Source organism: Aquarana catesbeiana, linkage group LG12 (assembly GCF_042186555.1).
Source record: "Aquarana catesbeiana isolate 2022-GZ linkage group LG12, ASM4218655v1, whole genome shotgun sequence".
In the NCBI taxonomy this organism is placed as follows: domain Eukaryota; kingdom Metazoa; phylum Chordata; class Amphibia; order Anura; family Ranidae; genus Aquarana; species Aquarana catesbeiana.
Genome location: NC_133335.1, coordinates 185,280,174 through 185,302,219, shown reverse-complemented (window position 1 = coordinate 185,302,219; position 22,046 = coordinate 185,280,174). Strand labels below are relative to the sequence as shown.

General features: G+C 43.6%; 1 protein-coding gene across 1 annotated transcript in view; it reads right to left on the bottom strand.

Moving 5' to 3' along the window:
- CCNDBP1 (cyclin D1 binding protein 1) overlaps positions 1 to 22,046 on the bottom strand; it is a 38,144-nt gene that overhangs the window by 8,343 nt on the left and 7,755 nt on the right. Inside the window, exons 3-8 of the mRNA XM_073606305.1 lie at positions 21,262 to 21,341; positions 19,294 to 19,375; positions 6,211 to 6,307; positions 6,040 to 6,113; positions 4,036 to 4,112; positions 377 to 630 (exon numbers count right to left, since the gene is read on the bottom strand). Of these exons, the coding sequence (XP_073462406.1) occupies positions 377 to 630; positions 4,036 to 4,112; positions 6,040 to 6,113; positions 6,211 to 6,307; positions 19,294 to 19,375; positions 21,262 to 21,341 (664 nt within the window). The remainder of the gene's footprint in view (positions 1 to 376; positions 631 to 4,035; positions 4,113 to 6,039; positions 6,114 to 6,210; positions 6,308 to 19,293; positions 19,376 to 21,261; positions 21,342 to 22,046) is intronic.

Genomic DNA, 22,046 nt, shown 5'->3' with positions numbered 1-22,046 from the left:
AGGCCCCCGGCGTGGAACCCGAGAAGAGGAGGATTGGGACTGCACTGTGCAAAATCATCAGAGCAGGTAAGTATGATATTTGTTATTTTTTTTTTTTTTTAAAAGCCATTAATATCACTTTAAGACTAATAAATTGACAAGAACTGGCAGGATGGCAATGGTGGCTATATTGGAGGAGCAATGAAAATCAGTCTCAGAAACATGCCATAAGTCATTTAAGATGTGATTACCACACAAAAGATTTATTGAGTGGTAAGAACATATGCTGTAGACTGAAATCATTATTTTTTTGCAAGACTTACAGTGTGTGTGTCTCTTTTAAATATATGGGGATTTGCATTACTAATAATATATGAAAAGTGCACATAGCTTATACCTGGGGCTCACTTCCTGTGTAATATCGGCCAGGTCATCCAGCTGTGCCACCTGATCTGCTGTCTCCACCTTCCCATGAGTCTTCAGGGCTCCCAGCACCTTCTTCATACAGGCTTTAGAGGCCTTCATAAGACCCAAGCATGGAGCTATAAGCCTGTGGTCTGCCTCAGACCAATAAGTATCCTGGTTTCCACGGGCACCCGTTTCATCATCTTCTAGGACGTCACTGAAAGGGTCCTCACCACTCGCCAAAGCCTGTCACATTGTAGCGTATTAAGTATAATTTTCAGAGGAAAAAAAAAAATTAAACTTAGTGGATTAGAGAAGCCCAACATTTTTTCATTTAAAACACTAACATTATGACTTAAAGTGGTTGTAAAGGCAGAAGGCTTTTTTATATCTTAATGCATTTGAAGCATTAAGATAAAATGTCTTTTGTGTGCAGCAGCCCCGCCCCTAATACTTACCTGAGCCCCATCTCGATCCAGCGATGTTGCACAACAGACTCGGCTGTCTGAGACTCTCCCTTCTCGTTGGCTGAGACAGCAGTAAAGCGCCGCTGCTGTCAATCAAGGTCAGTGAGCCAATAATTGCACATATTGAGAAGAATTGCTTCCCCTTTTTGATTATCAGTGTGTATGTGTGTATTTAGTGGTGGCCATCTGTGTCTTGTCTCTAGACAACATTGTCTATTTTTAATGGTAACGGTTTTTGGTTTATTATTTATCACATGGTTTGATTTTTTTGATTGGAGTAGATGTGTATCTTTTTCAATTAAATTTATTTATATTTTTGCTATATTGTTTGTTCCTCATTGATGAATTCTTTTTGGGTGGAATTGGTATCCAATTCCGTTCTTTTCCCTTTGTTTTTTTGATATATACGGGTAAATCAGAGGAACACACCCATATAAACGCCTTAGAGCCCTGGGTGTTTGCAATTAGCTTAAACACATACAGGTGCTACAAGTACTTTATTTTCACCTGCTGTTACTAATATTGAACTAAGCTCGGTTATTTGGTTCATTTAGCCTTTTGTTGTTTATATAGTGAGCCAATAAGGAGAGAGAGAGGGGACGGGGACGGGCCACGGCTCGTGTCTGAATGGTAAAGTATTGATAAATGACACAAAACATAACTAATGTGCCCCTACCTGACTAATCAGTTTAAAATGTAAACACTGTGGTGGAGATTTGGCTATACGCTATACATAATCAATCTCACCTGCGCCAATACGCGCCCATTCAGTCTAATGGTATAATGCATCTTTAAATAACACGTCTTCCGAATTTCCCCAGTAAACAGACATAATCACCATCTTAGCTCCATCGCTCCTTCATCTGCCCAGCAGGGCAGAGGCTCTCTGCTTTTACTCACACACACAAAGGAAGTCACAAACAGGAAGCCCTGGCTCCAACAGCCAATCGCTTCCTCCACAGGATATGACCTCACAGGATATGACCAAACAAGGATATGAGTTTATACAACAACAAATGACTACTGTTCCTGCTGATGGGAGACTATCTGCAGGTGTACGCCATGGCACCCCAATTATGTTGATCAAGCATACAGGGGCGATACGAGCGCACATCCACTAAACCAATAATGTCTTTGCAGGAGTAGCAGGAGTCACAGATCCAGATCTACAATGGTTCGCATCCTTCTTAGGAAATCACTCTCAGACAGTGAAACTAGGAGCTTTCACCTCTGAAACCCGCGCAATCTCTTGTGGAGTCCCTCAAGGTTCACCATTGTCACCAGTGCTCTTCAACATCTACATCCGCCCACTCCTCAAAATCATCAGAAAATCGGACCTCTGCTTCCACTCATACGTTGATGATACCCAACTCTACCTTCGCATCCCTGGAGAAAAAGACCATCATCAGCAACTAGAAAAATGCCTCACTTTGATAGACGACTGGAAGACCACTAGCTCTCTTAAACTCAACGGATCAAAAACAGAGCTTCTTCTCCTACACGCAAATCAAAATTCCAAAACTAAGACCCCATGGACACCATCCACCATCTTCGGACAGACCATCTCTCTAAGCACCAAAGCCAAGAGTCTCGGAGTCATTTTTGACTCAGAAATGTCAATGGATGCACAAATAGGATCAGTAGTCAGCGCCAATCTCACCATCTCCTCCGCCTGCTACGTAGACTCATCCCCTTCGTCCCAGAAGAGGACAAAGCAGCAGTAGTTGGAACAATCATCAATTCCAGACTTGACTACGCAAACTCCCTCTACATTGGACTACCCCAATATCAGTTTGCGCACTTGCAACTCATCCAAAACACGGCGGCAAGACTGTTAACAGGAAAAAAAACCCTGAGAATCCATCTCCCCTTCCCTGAGGAACCTACATTGGCTATCCGTAAAGAACCGAATTACTTTCAAGACCCTCTGCCTCACCCACAAATGTATACAAGGAAACGCTCCTCAATACCTATGCGAGAAAATAAAGCACTATACACCCAATCGCAGTCTTCGATCTTCAAACCAAAAACTCCTCCTTATTCCAAAAACCCGCTACAAAACAAAAGGAGAACGAAGATTCGCAGTCCAAGAACCACGGTTATGGAACGCTCTACCTACTCACATCCGGATGGAAGAAAACCATCAGGCCTTCAGGACGAAAGTCAAGACCTACCTCTTCTAAGGAGCTGGAGAACACAGGAGAGATCTAGCACAACCTTTCCTCATAACTAAGATCCTCCAGACCCTTTATTAGCTTTGTTGCCCTTCTTGTACTCGCTCCATTTCCAGTACATCCTTCCTGAGGACTGGTGCTCAGAACTGGACAGCATACTCCAGGTGAGGCCGGACCAGAGTCTTGTAGAGCGGGAGAATTATCGCTTTATTTCTGGAGTTAATACCCTTATTAATGCATGCCAATATTCTGTTTGCTTTGTTAGCAGCAGCTTGGCATTGCATGCCATTGCTGAGCCTATCATCTACTAGGACCCCCAGGTCCTTTTCCATCCTAGATTCCCCCAGAGGTTCCCCCCCCCCCCCAGTGTATAGATTGCATCCATATTTTTTCCACCCAATTGCATTATTTTACATTTTTCCACATTAAACCTCATTTGCCATGTAGTTGCCCACCCCATTAATTTGTTCAGAACTACTTGCAAGGTTTCCATATCCTGCAGAGAAGTTATTGCCATGCTTAGCTTAGTATCGTCTGCAAATACAGAGATTGAACTGTTTACCCCATCCACCGGGTCGTTTATGAACAAATTAAATAGGATTGGTCCCAGCACAGAACCCTAGGGGACCCCACTTCCCACCCCTGACCATTCCCCATTTATCACCACCCTCTGAACTCGCCCTTGTAGCCAGTTTTCAATCCATGTACTCACCCTATGGTCTATGCCAACAGACTGTATTTTGTACAGTAAACGTTTATGGGGAACTGTGTGAAATGCTTTTGAAAAATCCAGATACACCACGTCTACGGGCCTTCCTTTATCTAGATGGCAACTCACCTCCTCATAGAAGGTTAGCAGATTGGTTTGGCAAGAATGATTCTTCATGAATCCATGCTGATTACTGCGAATGATACCCTTTTCATTACTAAAATCTTGTATACAGTCCCTTATCATGTAGGCCTTATTCAGGAGGGAGGAGTTTATATTGATTGTATGAAGTAGATCTCACCTGTTCCATCTCTTCTAGTGCATCCTTGACTACACCCAGATATCCAGATACAGTTGCTACAACAGCAGCCTGGTTATCTGTTGATATATGGATTTTAAGAACAGATTTAAGAATAGTACAAAATGCTGTGAAATAAAAAAAGTATTTACTCGTATTAAATGCAACTTTGTACACTAAATGTGCTCAGGCCATTAAGCAAAGTGAAATATTAGATTAGATACAGAATCCCTTCTTAACCCACTATACTAAATTTTTACAGTTATTAAAAACTATTTTATAAATAACTACCCTCATGAACTTAAAACCCTGGATTAGTTGAAATACCTGCCACCAAATGTTTCCTGTAATACAAACACATTCTTGTGTGTCATTGCATGAGAATACATATTAACCTCTTGTTTTAAAGTGGAACTTTACCCATAACAGTTTGACAACAATTAAAGCAGAGTTCAACCCAAAAGTGGAACTTCTGCATATATGCTCCCCCCCCCCCCTCCGGTGTCACATTTGGCACCTTTCAGGGGGGAAGGGGGGGGCCTTCTCCTTCCCCCGCCGCCAGGCCAATTAGAAAGCACAGAGCTTCGCACATGCACAGTAGGCTTCACTGCCTGGTTCCCTTTCCAAGAATGGCAGCACAGCACCCAGGAGTCGACCGAAGATCGCCTGGGGTGCCTACATCGCGGGCTCCTTGGACAGGTAAGTGCCCTAATATTAAAAATCATCAGCTACAGTTTTTTGTAGCTGCTGACTTTTCCAATTTTTTTTTTTTTCTTGGCAGAATCTCCTTTAAGCTAGGTTCACACACATGCGGTGCGGGAAGCGCGGAGCTCCCTGCACATTTCTAACACTGCATTACAAATCGCACAGGGTTTGCAATCCGCTGCGGGTGTCAATACAAAGTTACCGGCACCCCAAAAGGATTGCAAACATGGTTTGCCCACTCCGGATCGCATGGTAAAAAATGCCCATTGGATGAGGCTTCAGTGCAGCTCCAAAAACAGTGCCTGCACTTTTTTGGTGTGATTGTGGTGTGATTTGAACCCATTCAAAATGAATGGGCTCAAATCACACCACACTGAAAAGCATGTGAATTGCACAGGAATGCGGAGCGGTTCATGTGCGATTCACATGCGGGTAATAGTATGAACCGGGCTTCAGGTTCTTTAACAAAAGAACATACAGTACATTGCACATTAATTATGGTAACAAAATTAGTGTGCTGTAAATTGCCTCCAGCATTGCCCCTGTTTCTTCTTACTGGAGGTCACCATTTTTTTAAAGCCCAGAACAGTCACTTCCTTATTAACCCCCCCCCCCCCCCTTACAATATATCACTTTCTGTAATTAAAATATGTACATTTCCAGCCTTGGTTGTATGCCTTGGCCCAAATGCATGGGAAGCTGCAGGCCAATGCTAACCCCCAGTGCTCCACAGCATTGCCAATGCAGTATAATGCATCCTTTCAGGACATGTGTCAAGGACACAAGTGTACCTTCAATAATAACTACACTAACATACCCTTCTTCACAGGGTTCGACAGCCCTGCACTGTACACTATGACGCTAGGGGACCACCAACAGATTGAAGCTCTCGGGAGAAGAGGGCAGCACAGATTGGGTGAAAATCCTGCCTGTACCACCTAGACATGAGCATTTAACCCTTGCAGTGAAGACAGATGTGTAGTAGGGCCACTGCAAGGATAGATTGTTTTTCTACAGTCCAGTTCCCGGAATTAAAAGTACACCTTTACTTCCATTACAGCTAATATAAGGTGTGTCCGCACAGATGCGGACAGTGCTAATATTAAGCTTACTTCAGCAAATATGCTGCTGGTAACTGCATGAGTATCAGTCTTTTTTTTTTTTTGATCATTACTTGCATTGAATCAATGGATGTATTTAAAAGAAAAAAATTACTTAAAAAAAAAATAGATAAAACAAATCAGAAAAAAAACAAACCAAAAAACAGAAAATGTACACAGGCAATGAGACAAAGCGAGTTACCTTTAGGAATCTGCTCAAACTGGTCACATGCTTCCCACACACCGCCCGTGGATACCAGCTGTACCTTTATCACACTACAAGTAGGAAACATGAGAAGCCACATACGGGATGAACAATAATTATTAAGCACCAGTCATAGTATATGATACATTATTAGATCTCACATCATACCTTTGTATAGGAGAATTTAAGATTACTTCTACGAGTTGCATGGTGCCCTCTATCACGTCAGCCACAGCCTCTCTAACTGTCTTTCGAAGTGTTATACCTGTATACAGGGTACATACAACATAGTATGACAAATACATTACTTAAGGAGGAACTCTAGCCAAAATACTTTAGTTTTGGATAAAGTGAGGATAGGTTGGAACCTCGCTCCAACATATTTGTATTTCTGTCTGTGCTTCAATTACAGATATTTAGCTTTATTAACTATGAGGACACATGATCAGGAGTACTGGAACAACCAGTGGCAATAAAATCTTTTGAGGACCTAGAATTTGTTTCTGGTTTTTATGGCTGTGTAGGCACTGAGACTGAGGATTAAAAGGCTAAATCTTCATACGAGGATACAGATGGCAGTAAAAAGCTGACAGAAGCTCTAATTCTTCCAATCTGTTATCCAAAAAAAAAAAAACACCATTCTAATTTTATGTTAACCACTTAAGTCCCGGAAGGATTTACCCCCTTCCTGACCAGAGCACTTTTTGCGATTCGGCACTGCGTTGCTTTAACGGACAATTGCGCAATCGAGCGACGTTACACCAAAACAAAATTGACGTCTTTTTTCCCCACAAATAGAGCTTTCTTTTGGTGGTATTTGATCACCTCTGTGGTTTTTATTTTTTGAGCTACAAACAAAATAAGAGCGACAATTTTGAAAAAAAAAAAAAAAAAAAAAAAAGCAATATTTTTGGACTTTTTGCTATAATAAATATCCCCCAAAAAATATATATAAAAAAACTAATTTTTTCCTCAGTGTAGGCCGATATGTATTCTTCTACATTTTTTTTTTTACAAAAAATAAGTGTTGCAGTAGGTGTATATTGATTGGTTTGCGCAAAAGTTATAGCGCCTATAAAATAGGGGATAGATTTATGGCATTTTTAATTATTATTATTATATTTTTTTTATTAGTAATGTTGACGATCTGTGATTTTTTTCGTGACTGCGACATTGCGGTGGACACATTGGACACTTTTGACACTATTTTGGGACCATTGTCATTTATACAGCGATCAGTGCTATAAAAATGCACTGATTACTGTGTAAATGACACTGGCTGGGAAGGGGGCGATCAAGGGGTTAAGTGTGTCCTAGGGAGTGATTCTTACTGTAGGGGGGGTGGGCTCACTACAAAATGACAGAGAGAGATCATTGCTCCCGATGACAGGGAGCAGTAGATCTGTGTCATGTTGCTAGGCAGAACAGGGAAATGCCTTGTTTGCATCTCCCCGTTCTGCCGCTCCGTGACATGATCGCGAGACACCGGCGAACATCGAGTCTGCAGGGCCCATGGGAACCTACTAGCCTGCAAATTAAAGGGGACGTACCTGTACGCCCATTTGCCCACCGCTGCCATTGTGCCGACGTATATCGGCGTGCGGCGATCGGCAAGTGGTTAAGATATGTATGCCGCTATCAGTAAATTTGAAGATTTTACCTTTTATTATTGCCATGTATGATATCTACAGTGGATATAAAAAGTCTACACACCCCTGTTAAAATGTCAGGTTTCTGTGATGTAAAAATAAAAAAATATGAGACAAAGATAAATAATTTCAGAACTTTTTCCACCTTTATTGTGACCTATAAAAACTGTACAACTCAATTGAAAAACAACCTGAAATCTTTTAGGTGGAGGGAAGTAAAAATAAAAAAATAAAAATAATATGGTTGCATAAGTGTGCACACCCTTAAACTAATACTTTGTTGAAGCGCCTTTTGATTTTATTACAGCACTCAGTGTTTTTGGGTATGAGTCTATCAGCATGGCACATCTTGACATGGCAATATTTGCCCACTCTTCTTTGCAAAAACACTTCAAATCTGTCAGATCGCAAGGGCATCTCCTTTGCACAGCCCTCTTCAGATCACCCCACAGTTTTACAATCGGATTCAGGTCTGGGCTCTGGCTGCGCCATTCCAAAACTTTAATCTTCTTCTGGTGAATCCATTCCTTTGTCGATTAGGATGTACGCTTTGGGTTGTTGTCATGCTGAAAGATGAAGTTCCTCTTCATGTTCAGCTTTCTAGCAGAAGCCTAAAGGTGTTGTGCCAATATTGACTGGTATTTGGAACTGTTCATATTTACGGTACTTCTACCTTGACTAAGGCCCCTGTTCCAGCTGAAGAAAAACAGCCCCAAAGCATGATGCTGCCATCACCATGCTTCACGGTGGGCAGGGCAGCCATCAGAAATTTTTGGGCCCCTTACACAGCTTTAGGGCTGGGCCCCCCCCAATCAAATTACAGATATCCTCCTGACGAAGCAGCATTAGACCGCGAAACTTGTTGAGATGTTATCCGTGATCAACTATCCCACTGTGATAGTTTCGGGATCATTATCTTGGTGATACACATGGATTGTTACCATGCTTTTAATCTGTACCTGATTATTCGTTATGTGTTATTAACTTTGTATTAATAAACCTTTATATAAAAATGTTTTACATATCTGCCTACACACTTGAATTTACTCTAGTTTATATTGTACCGAGATAGTCCAATTGCCCCCGTTCTCTAAGAAAGCTTGGTTGGGGACCAAGCTCCCGACCTCTTTATTTCCAGACATATGAAGAATACGGGAGATTGTTGTCACATGTACCACACAGCTAGTACTTGGCAGATATTCCTGCAGCTCCTTTAATGTTATAGAAAAATGATGCAGCGCTATAATAGTACAAAAATAAAATAAGTGATAATAAAAATAATCCCACAAAGGAAAACTAAAGCAGTTACCAAAAATAAAAAAACAAAATGAATTATATTTTTTACATAAATAAAGTGATTCGTGCAGCGCTAAAATAGTGTTAATAAAGAAATCATCATATCATAAATAAGTGCCACAAAAAGATAATTGATCCGCCAAAGAAGGCAAAAATTTGTGATAAATAGTGAAATCAACTAAAATAAAACACTAAATGACATCCAAGCACCACCATAAATAATGAAACAATGAAAGTATATAAAGTCCCATCATAAGCGGTGCAAAAATTAAATTTGAAAGAATAAATAGTCCATGAACATAGTAAAGATGCTAATCCAGAAAATGTGGTAAAGATAGGTCCAATCTCTCAAATGCTTAGCACACCCGAGTGAGTAATGAGGCTCCTTACCGACTCAGATGACCACACAGGTGGTCTCACCAGGCACAGGGAATATTAGGGTCACCCAAGAACCTATAGCGACATCTGTAGTAATGGCTAGAACTGTGATACTCAGGAGATATAAACAAGAAAAGCTCCCATAGTGTAATCATTCAAGAAAGGGGATTTATTGTATAAAAGTTTGCACTTACAAGAAGATCCAGTCAGTAGAGCATATACGAGATGTGGATAAAGATTAAAATTTCCCGGCGTCTCCACAGGCTTTCCACTGTTCATTTGCTTCCCATCGGTCTCGGCAAGGAAAACGTAGTGACGTCAGTGTCACAGGCCCCGCCCTACGCGTTTCATCACGATAGGACGTCGTTGGCTGTGCATGCAGCTGGAAGCCTCTCTGTACCAGAAGTAGCTCCTTTAATGTTGCTGTAGGCCTCTTGGTAGCCTCCTTGACCAGTTTCCTTCTCGTCTTTTCATCAATTTTGGTAATTCTTGGTAATGTCACTGTTGTGCCATATTTTCTCCACTTGATGATTGTCTTCACTGTGTTCCATGGTATATCTAATGCCTTGGAAATTCTTTTGTACAATTCTCCTGACTGATACCTTTTAACAATGAGATAAGTCTGATGCTTTGGAAGCTCTCTATCGACCATGGCTTTTGCTGTAGGATGCGACTAAGAAAATGTCAGGAAAGACCTACTAGAATAGCTAAACTTTATTTGGAGTTAATCAGAGGAACTTTGAATGATGGCAGGTGTGTACTGACCCCTATTTAACATGAGTTTGAATGTGATTGCTTAATTCTGAACACAGCTACATCCCCAGCAATAAGGGGGTGTGCACACTTATGGAACCACATTATTTTAGGTTTTTATCTTTACTCCCCCAAAAAGATTTCTGTTTGTGCTTCAATTGAGTTGTACAGTTTATAGGTCATATTAAAAGGTGGGAAAAGTTCTGAAATAATTTATCTTTATGTAATTTTTTTACATCACAGAAACCTGACATTTTAACAGGGGTGTGTAGACTTTTTATATCCACTGTATATTGTATGGTTCAAGCACTCTTGTTCTATGTGCATTCAGTAAATAAAAGTTCAGCAAGTATGTTAAAAAAAAAAATATATATTAAATAACATGTATTAATATTATAAAAAATTTATATACAATGTTATAGCGACTATGAAAGTGAATGGTTGGACTAAATTTCAGGGAAAAACAGAGACAGGACTCCCAATCCCTATAGAGCAAAGCAAATGTAAAGAGGGAGACCAAGCTCTCTCTACTAAAATGGGATTTTTGAAGGGAGATAAAGGGTCTGCTTACGGTGAGCAGTCCGCATAGCCCTTGAGTTTGTGGGAGGAGGCTTCCACAAACTCAAGGGCTACGCGGACTGCTGTACCACTGGCATTGTTTATCTTGCCACATGTCGCTGCGGCGCCTTTTATATTGGAAAAACTAAACGCCCATTTGCCAAACGAATTCAGGATCATCTATACTATCCGGATGCAGGGTTACTCTACACCCCTATAAGTAAACATGTTGATCTCCATCACAGTTTTGACCCTATCTACATATCTTTTGTTGCACTGGAAGTCATTCCTGACTTCGAAAGGGGTGGCAATGTTGACAAAAGGATCCTTCAGAAAGAAGCCAGATGGATCTTTAGCCAACAGGCTACTTATCCACCTGGCCTCAACACAGCACTTTCCTATAAACCTTTTTTATAATGACACTCAATCCCAATCTCTATCCCCCCCCCTATAGGGTTCCTTCTCTCCCCCCCCCTTTTTTTTTCCCTGTCCTAATGTATATATAAATAAATGTATGCGTTTATATATGCCTTTTTGCTTGAATAGATTGGTTTCTGAATATACATCCCTCTAACATGATTTTTATTTGGTATTGCGGTCTCCAAGGGACCATTGAGTGACCTTCCGCCCTCGTATGCTCGTCACGCTCCTCAGAGTGGTGTGGGCAATGCGCGCGCACAACTTCTGTGAGTGCGCGCGCATCTCTGCAGGGACGTCCGGACCGGAAGTGATGCCGGAGGTCGCTTCCGACCTGTTCACTTTCGGTAGGACTGTGCAGATTTAAGATGGGGACGCCGGTGTGCTGTCTAACAGACGCACCCCGTATTCCTGCATCGGAACTGGCGAGCGCTGGCTGCCTCTGCAAACACGAGGATCCTGTAGCCCATCGGTACTCCACTACTAGGTGAGCTTTATGCCGTTATGCCCCCCCCCCTTTTTTGTATGAGAACTGCTGGCGACCTGCTGTATGTTCTGCATTTGGGGGGTTGCCTGTCTACCTATGGGAGGTGTGCATGCTACGCTCTGGTGTGTTGGCGTGCCTCCGTCCCACTGACTGGCCAGCACTTTATGTAGTATTTCACTGGATGGATCGGGCGTAATTTTTTCTGACATCCTTTACCGTTATTATCCTAATCTGAGATGTTATTCCTCCCCTGAATATTGATCTATACTCCTGGCACTTATTACATCATTTCTACCTTTAACTTTTGGCGATGATCTAGTAATATTTTACATTTTATCTTTATCACCAAATACTAGGTTAGTGATTGTAGATATTTGATGTCAACCTTTATTGAGTCTGACACTATCTACATTTACCTGTTCCATGGGGGGTTAAACGTTTAAGTCTACCCCTCACCTCACTGCCCATTAGCATCACGCTAGGGGGCAACTGGCACAGTAACCTTTTTTATTTTTATTTTATTTAATTTATATATATATATATATATATATATATATATATATATATATATATATATTTTTTTTTTCCCTATGTAATTTAACATTCATTAATCAATTTCCCCTTTCATCATATTTCTAATATTTTTTGTCAGACCTCTGCCTGTCATTCTGCACGGTCCAGTTCCCCTATCGGTACTGCCCATCGGGATCTGGCACCCATGGGCTTTTTGCTCCGGGTTATCTATTAGGGGGCATTTGGTTGTGGAGGTGGTTGCTCTTTTGTCCTTTCGACTTGCAATAGACTAGGTGAGCACAATTATATTTTTGTCATTTATTATTTAGTATGCTTTTTATCTGTTTATTGTTGAAATGTATCTATAATTACAATAATAATTCATATCTTGTATGCAATCTAGATAAAATATGTGATGTCCTTAATGCCCTGACGAAGCAAAATATATGCGAAACATGTTGGCTGGCTGATCACAAAATGATTTCTGAACACAAGTTATTGCATGGTCATCCTGACGTTTGATTGCTATTTTTGTAATGTATGTTTTAATATGTTTTCAATATAATTTATACTTTTATATTAACTATCGCTGGATTGGCTCACCGTAAACAGACACATTATCTCCCTTCAAAAATCCCATTTTACTAGAGAGAGCTCGGTCTCCCTCTTTACATTTGCTTTTTATATATATTTATCCACTTTTAGGCGATCCCTGAAAACTTTCCTCTTCAGAGAAGCCTATCCTGCCTCCATCTAATAACTGCACTATTTTCTTCATTAGCTCATCCCCCACAGCTATTACCCTTTTGTATAACTTGACCCTCCCTCCTAGATTGTAAGCTCTAACGAGCAGGGCCCTCTGATTCCTCCTGTATTGAATTGTATTGTACTTGTATTGTCTGCCCTAATGTTGTAAAGCGCTGCGTAAACTGTCGGCGCTATATAAATCCTGTATAATAATAATAATAATAATATTATATACAATGTTACAGGGCCGATCCTAGGGTCACCGGCGCCTGGGTGCAGAAATATTTCTGGCGCCCCCACATGGGCGTGGTCATCTTACCAACTCCTCCCCTTTACAAACGATTCTATGGCAACGACTCAAATACAGAGCTGCTCCTCTAAGAAGTCTTCGTTACCTTGAAATCCTCCCATGATCTCTTAACAATAAAGAAAATACAGGAAGAGAGAACACTAATGAGACCTGGAGGGGAGTCTCTCTGATGCACACAGAGAGGGCTTCTGTTAGAAAGAGTCCCAAGACATAATACAGGATACGGTCAAAGACTGCAGACATGATACAAGAGATGGTCAGAGACTGCAGACATAGTACAGGAGATGATCAGAGACTGCAGACATAATACAGGAGATGATCAGAGACTGCAGACATAGTACAGGAGATGATCAGAGACTGCAGACATGGTACAGGAGATGATCAGAGACTGCAGACATGGTACAGGAGATGATCAGAGACTGCAGAAATAGTACAGGAGATGATCAGAGACTGCAGACATGGTACAGGAGATGATCAGAGACTGCAGACATGGTACAGGAGATGATCAGAGACTGCAGACATGGTACAGGAGATGATCAGAGACTGCAGACATAATACAGGAGATGATCAGAGACTGCAGACATGGTACAGGAGATGATCAGAGACTGCAGACATGATACAGGAGATGATCAGAGACTGTAGACATGGTACAGGAGATGATCAGAGACTGCAGACATAGTACAGGAGACAGTCAGAGACTGTAGACATGATACAAGAGACAGTCAGAGACTGCAGACATGGTACAGAAGCTGGTCAGAGATTGCAGACATGATACAAGAGATGGTCAGAGACTGCAGACATGATACAAGAGACAGTCAGAGACTGTAGACATGATACAAAAGACAGTCAGAGACTGCAGACATAGTACAGGAGATGGTCAGAGACTGCAGACATAATACAGGAGATTATCAGAGACTGCAGACATAATACAGGAGATGATCAGAGACTGCAGACATAATACAGGAGATGATCAGAGACTGTAGACATGATACAAGAGACAGTCAGAGACTGCAGACATAGTACAGGAGGTGGTCAGAGACTGCAGACATGGTGCAGGAGATGATCAGAGACTGCAGACATAGTACAGGAGATGGTCAGAGACTGCAGACATGATACAAGAGATGGTCAGAGACTGCAGACATAATACAGGAGATGGTCAGAGACTACAGACAAGATAGAATAGATGGTCAGAGACTGCAGACATGATACAAGAGATGGCCAGAGACTGCAGACACGGTACAGGAGATGATCAGAGACTGCAGACATGGTACAGGAGATGATCAGAGACTGCAGACATAATACAGGAGATGATCAGAGACTGCAGACATGGTACAGGAGATGATCAGAGACTGCAGACATGATACAGGAGATGATCAGAGACTGTAGACATGGTACAGGAGATGATCAGAGACTGCAGACATAGTACAGGAGATGGTCAGAGACTGCAGACATAGTACAGGAGATGGTCAGAGACTGCAGACATAGTACAGGAGATGATCAGAGACTGTAGACATGGTACAGGAGATGATCAGAGACTGCAGACATAATACAGGAGATGATCAGAGACTGCAGACATAATACAGGAGATGGTCAGAGACTACAGACAAGATAGAATAGATGGTCAGAGACTGTAAACATGGTACAGGAGATGATCAGAGACTGCAGACATGGTACAGGAGATGGTCAGAGACTGCAGACATAGTACAGGAGACAGTCAGAGACTGTAGACATGATACAAGAGACAGTCAGAGACTGCAGTCATAGTACAGGAGATGATCAGAGACTGCAGACATAGTACAGGAGATGGTCAGAGACTGCAGACATGATACAAGAGATGGTCAGAGACTGCAGACATGGTACAGGAGATGATCAGAGACTGCAGACATGGTACAGGAGATGTTCAGAGACTGCAGACATGGTACAGGAGATGTTCAGAGACTGCAGACATAGTACAGGAGATGGTCAGAGACTGTAGACATGATACAAGAGACAGTCAGAGACTGCAGTCATAGTACAGGAGATGATCAGAGACTGCAGACATGGTACAGGAGATGATCAGAGACTGTAGACATGGTACAGGAGATGATCAGAGACTGCAGACATAGTACAGGAGATGATCAGAGACTGCAGACATGGTACAGGAGATGATCAGAGACTGCAGACATAGTACAGGAGATGGTCAGAGACTGTAGACATGGTACAGGAGATGATCAGAGACTGCAGACATAGTACAGGAGATGGTCAGAGACTGTAGACATGATACAAGAGACAGTCAGAGACTGCAGACATAGTACAGGAGATGGTCAGAGACTGCAGACATGATACGAGAGATGGTCAGAGACTGCAGTCATAATACAGGAGATGGTCAGAGACTACAGACAAGATAGAATAGATGGTCAGAGACTGTAGACATGGTACAGGAGATGATCAGAAACTGCAGACATGGTACAGGAGATGATCAGAGACTGTAGACATGGTACAGGAGATGATCAGAGACTGCAGACATAGTACAGGAGATGATCAGAGACTGCAGACATGGTACAGGAGATGATCAGAGACTGCAGACATAGTACAGGAGATGGTCAGAGACTGCAGACATGATACAGGAGATGGTCAGAGACTGCAGACATGATACAAGAGATGGTCAGAGACTGCAGACATGATACAAGAGAAGGTCAGAGACTGCAGACATGATACAGGAGATGGTCAGAGACTGCAGACATGATACAAGAGAAGGTCAGAGACTGAAGACATGATACAAGAGAAGGTCAGAGACTGAAGACATGATATGATACAGGAGATGGTCAGAGACTGCAGTTCCTATGGACGTTAGTAGATAATGGCCGATCGGCCCTCTCACCTGACCCAGCGATGGTTCCTCTGATCAGGAGTCAGCTCACTCTGAATTGCCCATGGTGACTCCGCTGGGTAGAACCCAGATCTGTATTCTGGCAATGACTCCATTCCTTTCTCTGCCAGGGATGGCACCAGGCTGTGTGTCTTTCACTCTGGTGGCGCAGGGCAGTGGGGTTTCCTCTCTGATGGTGTTCCCTCAGCACTGCCCTCTCCCTCTGGAGTCCTGGGTGTACTTCCCTGAAAGCTTTCCCAGGCTCCTGTATCTCTCTCTCTCTCTCCCATTCAGCTGAGCCTGCTGTGTGGGCTGCAGTTTCCGTGTTACAGTGGGGCTGCCAGTCCTCGGGACTACATGTCCCACAATCCTCTTCTCCTTTTTCTATTCTATTTTTCCCTAGCTGATATAAAGGCGGGGGAAGAAACATAGTGGGAGGCTGTGCTGGCCAGTGCCGCTCACTAGTATAGCAGTGCACGTGCGGAGGAGAGGGAGAGGGAGGGGAAGGGGCGAAAGGAGAGCCCGCAGCTGCAGTGACGGCACTAGGGTTGGTGTCACCAGGTGCGGTATAGCATGGTGTCACCCTCCTTCCACCAACTTTAGTCCCCTTTTCGTCAGTGCAGACCCCCCACTAAGTATAAACCCCTCTCTCAGTACAGACCCCCCTTCATCAGTATGGACCCCCCCAGGACAAACCACCCCCCTCCATTAGTAGACCCCCACCAGGACAACCCCCCCTCCATTAGTACAGATCCCCCCAAGACAAAGCCCCCCTTCATTAGTACAGACCCCCCAGGACAAAGCCCCCCTTCATTAGTACAGACCCCCAGGACAAACCCCCTCCATTAGTACAGACCCCCCAGGAGAACCCCCCTCCACTAGTACAGACCCCCACAGGACAAATCCCCCCTTCATTAGTACAGACCCCCCCAGGACAAACCCTCCTCCATTAGTACAGTCCCCCCCAGGACAAACCCCCACCATTACTACAGACCCCCCAGGAAAACCCCCCCTCCACTAGTACAGACCCCCACAGGACAAATCCCCCCTTCATTAGTACAGACCCCCCAGGACAAACCCCCCTCCTCTAGTACAGACCGCCCACCAGGACAAACCCCCCTCCAATAGTACAGACCCCCCAAGAGGACAAACCCCCCTCCATTAGTACAAACCCCCCCCCCCCAGGACATCCCCCCTCCATTAGTACAGACCCTCCCGGACAAACACCCCCTCCATTAGTACAGACTCCCCCAGAACAACCCCCTTCCATTAGTACAGACCCCCCCAGGACAACCCCCCACCATTAGTACAGACCCCCAGGACAAACACCCCCCTCCATTAGTACAGACCCCCAGGACAAACACCCCCTCCATTAGTACAGACCCCCAGGACAAATCCCTCCATTAGTACAGACCCCCCAGGACAAATCCCCCCCTTCATTAGTACAGACCCCCCCCAGGTCAACCCCCCTTCATTAGTACAGACCCCCCAAGACAACTCCCCCTCCATTAGTACAGACCCCCCAGGACAACCCCCCCATTAGTACAGACCCCCAGGACAACCGACCATTAGTACAGACCCCCAGGACAACCCCCCCATTAGTACAGACCCCCAGGACAACCCCCCATTAGTACAGACCCCCAGGACAACCCCCCATTAGTACAGACCCCCCAGGACAACCCCCCATTAGTACAGACCCCCCAGGACAACCCCCCATTAGTACAGACCCCCCCAGGACAACCCCCCCATTAGTACAGACCCCCCCAGGACAACCCCCCCATTAGTACAGACCCCCCAGGTCAACCCCCCCATTAGTACAGACCCCCCAGGACAACCCCCCATTAGTACAGACCCCCCAGGACAGCCCCCCCATTAGTACAGACCCCCCAGGAAACCCCCCCATTAGTACAGACCCCCAGGAAACCCCCCATTAGTACAGACCCCCCAGGACAGCCCCCCCATTAGTACAGACCCCCAGGACAACCCCCCCATTAGTACAGACCCCCAGGACAACCCCCCATTAGTACAGACCCCCAGGACAACCCCCCATTAGTACAGACCCCCAGGACAACCCATTAGTACAGACCTCCCAGGACAACCCCCCATTAGTACAGACCCCCAGGACAACCCCCCATTAGTACAGACCCCCCAGGACAACCCCCCCATTAGTACAGACCCCCCAGGACAGCCCCCCATTAGTACAGACGCCCAGGACAACCCCCCATTAGTACAGACCCCCAGGACAACCCCCCATTAGTACAGACCCCCCAGGACAACCCCCCCATTAGTACAGACCCCCAGGACAACCCCCCATTAGTACAGACCCCCCAGGACAACCCCCCATTAGTACAGACCGCCCCAGGGACAAACCTCCCTCTATCAGTACAGACACATAACACCCGTGCGGCAGCTAGATAGGACAGTGTGAAGCCGCGCCGCCCGGGTGAAGAACAGATCGAGACAGCCAGGCAGCAGCTTAGGCGGGAGTGAGAGACAGAGGAGAGAACCTGTGTCAGGCTGCAGGCACGGGCCCGTCGGGCCGCCCCCCCCCTCCTCCCCCCAGCGAAGTCACTGCACGGCCGCGGCTGGTCTCTCTCAACACAGAGACCAGCTGCTCCGATCTCCGGTGGCTGCTCTCCTCTGACAGGAGGAGGAGGGAGGGGGGACGGGCTCTACCAGTGAAAAGCACAGCGGCCGCTCCGCGGCGGTGACCTGCGGACAGAGCTATCCAGAAGTGTCCAGAAGCACGGAGGGGAGAATGAGGAGGGAGGGGAGCACTCTGGCGCTTCAGCGCCCCCACCTCTCTGGCGCCTGGGTGCACTGCACCCCGTGCACCCGCCTGGGACCGGCCCTGCAATGTTATAGTATTATTCTTCTTTAAGGTTTGCATAGATAATAGTATATTATCTTTTTCATCTCTTCATTAACATTCCACTGTAACTCAAATATTTATTGATACCATTTTATCTTCAAATGTTTAATCCTTTATATTGTTATTTTAAAATTTTATTCAAATAAAAAAAAAAAAAAAAAAAAAAAAAAGCTCCTGCTCAGGAGAAATAAATGTAAACCTCCAACTTTTTGAGAACTGGGCTATTTGCACGTTAGTGCTTTTGCTGCAGTGTTCAGCACTGCACACCCAAACTCTTTCATGCAGTGGTTTAGGTATGTGTTGCATACAGTGTTTTGTTTAGTTTCCTTCAAGGATGACTTCACTGCAAAACTACTTTAAGAACACATTTATGACATCCCCATTTTCATTGCAAGGGTCATTGCTTTAGGAAGCACTACTCACCTTGCTTCTTGGGGAGCGAGTAATATAAAGTTGAAGCTGCCAAAATAGAATTGAGAAGCCCATCACTGAGCTTTTGGCAGTCCTGGAAGAAAACAGAAATGCTAGAGAAGTTATTTAAAGAAAGTTATTAGATTTTAAGTAAAATTGTATGTATATTACAAGTATTTCATGATCACATGCCTTGCAAATAAATAGTCAGTTCCTATCAAGTAGATTTCTATTTTTATTAGAATTTAGATGGTTTTATGCCCTTTGAATGCTTACTTTTCTCAGGGTCTGTGGCAGATATAGCTGCAACTCAGCATCATCTACTTGCCAAAGTCATTTTGAATCTCCCCGATTGGCTCTATCCACAAAACGGACTGTAAGTCATCAAAGAGTGACTTTGTACACCAGCATTCACCGCTAACTGAAATGTTATTTTTGGGTTAACTGTCCGTTTAAGGATATATAAAACATATGCTGTAACTGGCATAATCAAGCCACTTATAATACAAGCAAACAAATATATAGCCAAATAAAAGTTAAAGACACATCTCAGTCTCTTTATTGGCTCCATAATACATACCTTAAATAGGCCAGAAATACAGCAAATAATTTTATTGTACAGGAGATGGTACAAAGTATCAAGATTGGATTCATAGTGGGTCTGCCAATGACACTGTCAGGGATTTGTACATTTATGGGTAGTCTAACTTCTGTATAATATGTAGTGAAATTAGCATAAATGCACTTCCAGTCGAATGTGGGTAAAGTGTGGGGGATAAACCAGCAGAGCCTATGAAATGTGTGTTGGATCGAGTATGAGAGCTGGATACAGCAAGAGTGTTGAACCAGTTAAAGTGGTTGTAAAGGCAGATGTTTCTTTTTTGTTTTTTTTTTTTATCTCAGCCCCCCAATACTTACCTGAGGTCCATCTAGATCCAGGGATGCTGCAGCAGTGTCTCCGTTGCCCGGGACTCCCCTCCTCATTGGTTGAGACAGCATTGCGGCACCATTGGCTCCTGCTGCTGTCATAGTCAGCCAGCCAATGAGGAGAAAGAGGGGGCGGGGCCGGGCCACAGCTTCGTGTATGAACAGACACACAGAGCAGCGGTTTGGGTGCCCCTATAGCAAGTTTCTTGCTGTGGGGGCGCTTAACAGGAGGGAGGGACCAGGAGTTTAAAAATAACAAAACGACTTTAGTATTAAGTCTGGGTAAAGTATGGTATTTAAAGTACATATACTACACCAGTACAATCTAGGTAATGTATGGTAGATATAGCACGGGTGCTGCACTAGCAAAGGCTGCAAAATGGATGGTGCATCTAGTAGGAGAGGTGATCCAGCAGAGTCTTACTAATGTACACTTAGTGTACACTAATCTAGTGTTAGTGCTGACCTATCAGTATTAGTAACATACACTTGATCTTTTATATGTGGTGATGCAGCAGAATCTTTGTAATGTGTACTTGACCTAGTAGAAGTGCTGATCCAGCAATGTTTGGGCAATATATGGTATATCTAGCATGAATGGTACACCAGCAGAGCCCAGGCTAAGCCGTAGAGGAATTTATAATCTTTCTTTCCACCATAGGTGGAAGAGAAAAAAAACACTAGATTCCCCCCATCGACAAAGACAGTGTCGATGGGGGAATACCCCCCGCAGTGCTATTGTGTTCTGCCAGCAGGGGGGCACGTGGAGCCTGAATACAATGATTACTGCTAGCAGCTATATCCACTGGCAGCAATCGAAAGTAGAAAAACCAGACAGCCTGGCTGTACCCAAGTGGATCAATGGATTGACTTGGGTACAATCAGCCTGCCCATACATGGATCAAAATTCGGACGGTCACAGCTGAACCGGACAAATTCTGATGTATGGCCGGCTTTAGCAATGTAATCTTGACCTAGTATGAGCGCTGATCTAGAAGCATCTAATTGGAGGTTTATCTCAATCTCCATTAACACACACAAGAATTGGCTTACATCTTCTGATGGCAATGGAGGCTTGGAGTAAGCCAGGCTCATTTTAGTCGCCTCTTGAGAAGTTGCTTTGATTGCTTGCCCTGAGAAAGAGAAAACAGAAACCTCAAACCTACAGCATTTGTATAAAGGCCTAACAATCCTGACATACAATCTATTTTACAAGCTTTGTATATACAAAGGTGTTTTGTTCAGATCTACTTTATATATGAACAAAAAGATTTTATAGTTAAAGTTTTGATTGAGATGAGAGATATTTACTGATTCAAACCAATGATAATGATTGACATTTTTTATCACATTTATTTAATTTTAGCTGTGCATATATCTGGATCTACTACTGATTTTGACATGTGATTTTAGCCAAAAGGTAACCTTTGTTTGTGTATTAGTTCAGTTTGAAAAATATCATGCCACAGAAGTAGACTGGAGTTCTGTTGTAGGAATTGTTTATAACAAAATTATTAATATTTTATAAATTATTTTTGATTGCCAGTCCTTAGGATTTACCAATGTAATAGCAAACAAAGCAGTCCTTCCTTCCCCCTTCATATTCGCTATCTAAGCTTTACACACTGGTGCCAACACCCGATCATTTCTTATCTTCCACTCCCCTCCTGCAGCCACTGAAGCCTACATAAGTATACTGGGTGTGGCAAATGTTGCTGTATGGTGGACAATGGTCACTGCATTAAATACATTTAATTTATGGCAATGCAATTTGTCCTATATCAATGACCCCTTCATTCATCTCCATTCTGATTTGAGGCATTAAGGCTACTTTCACA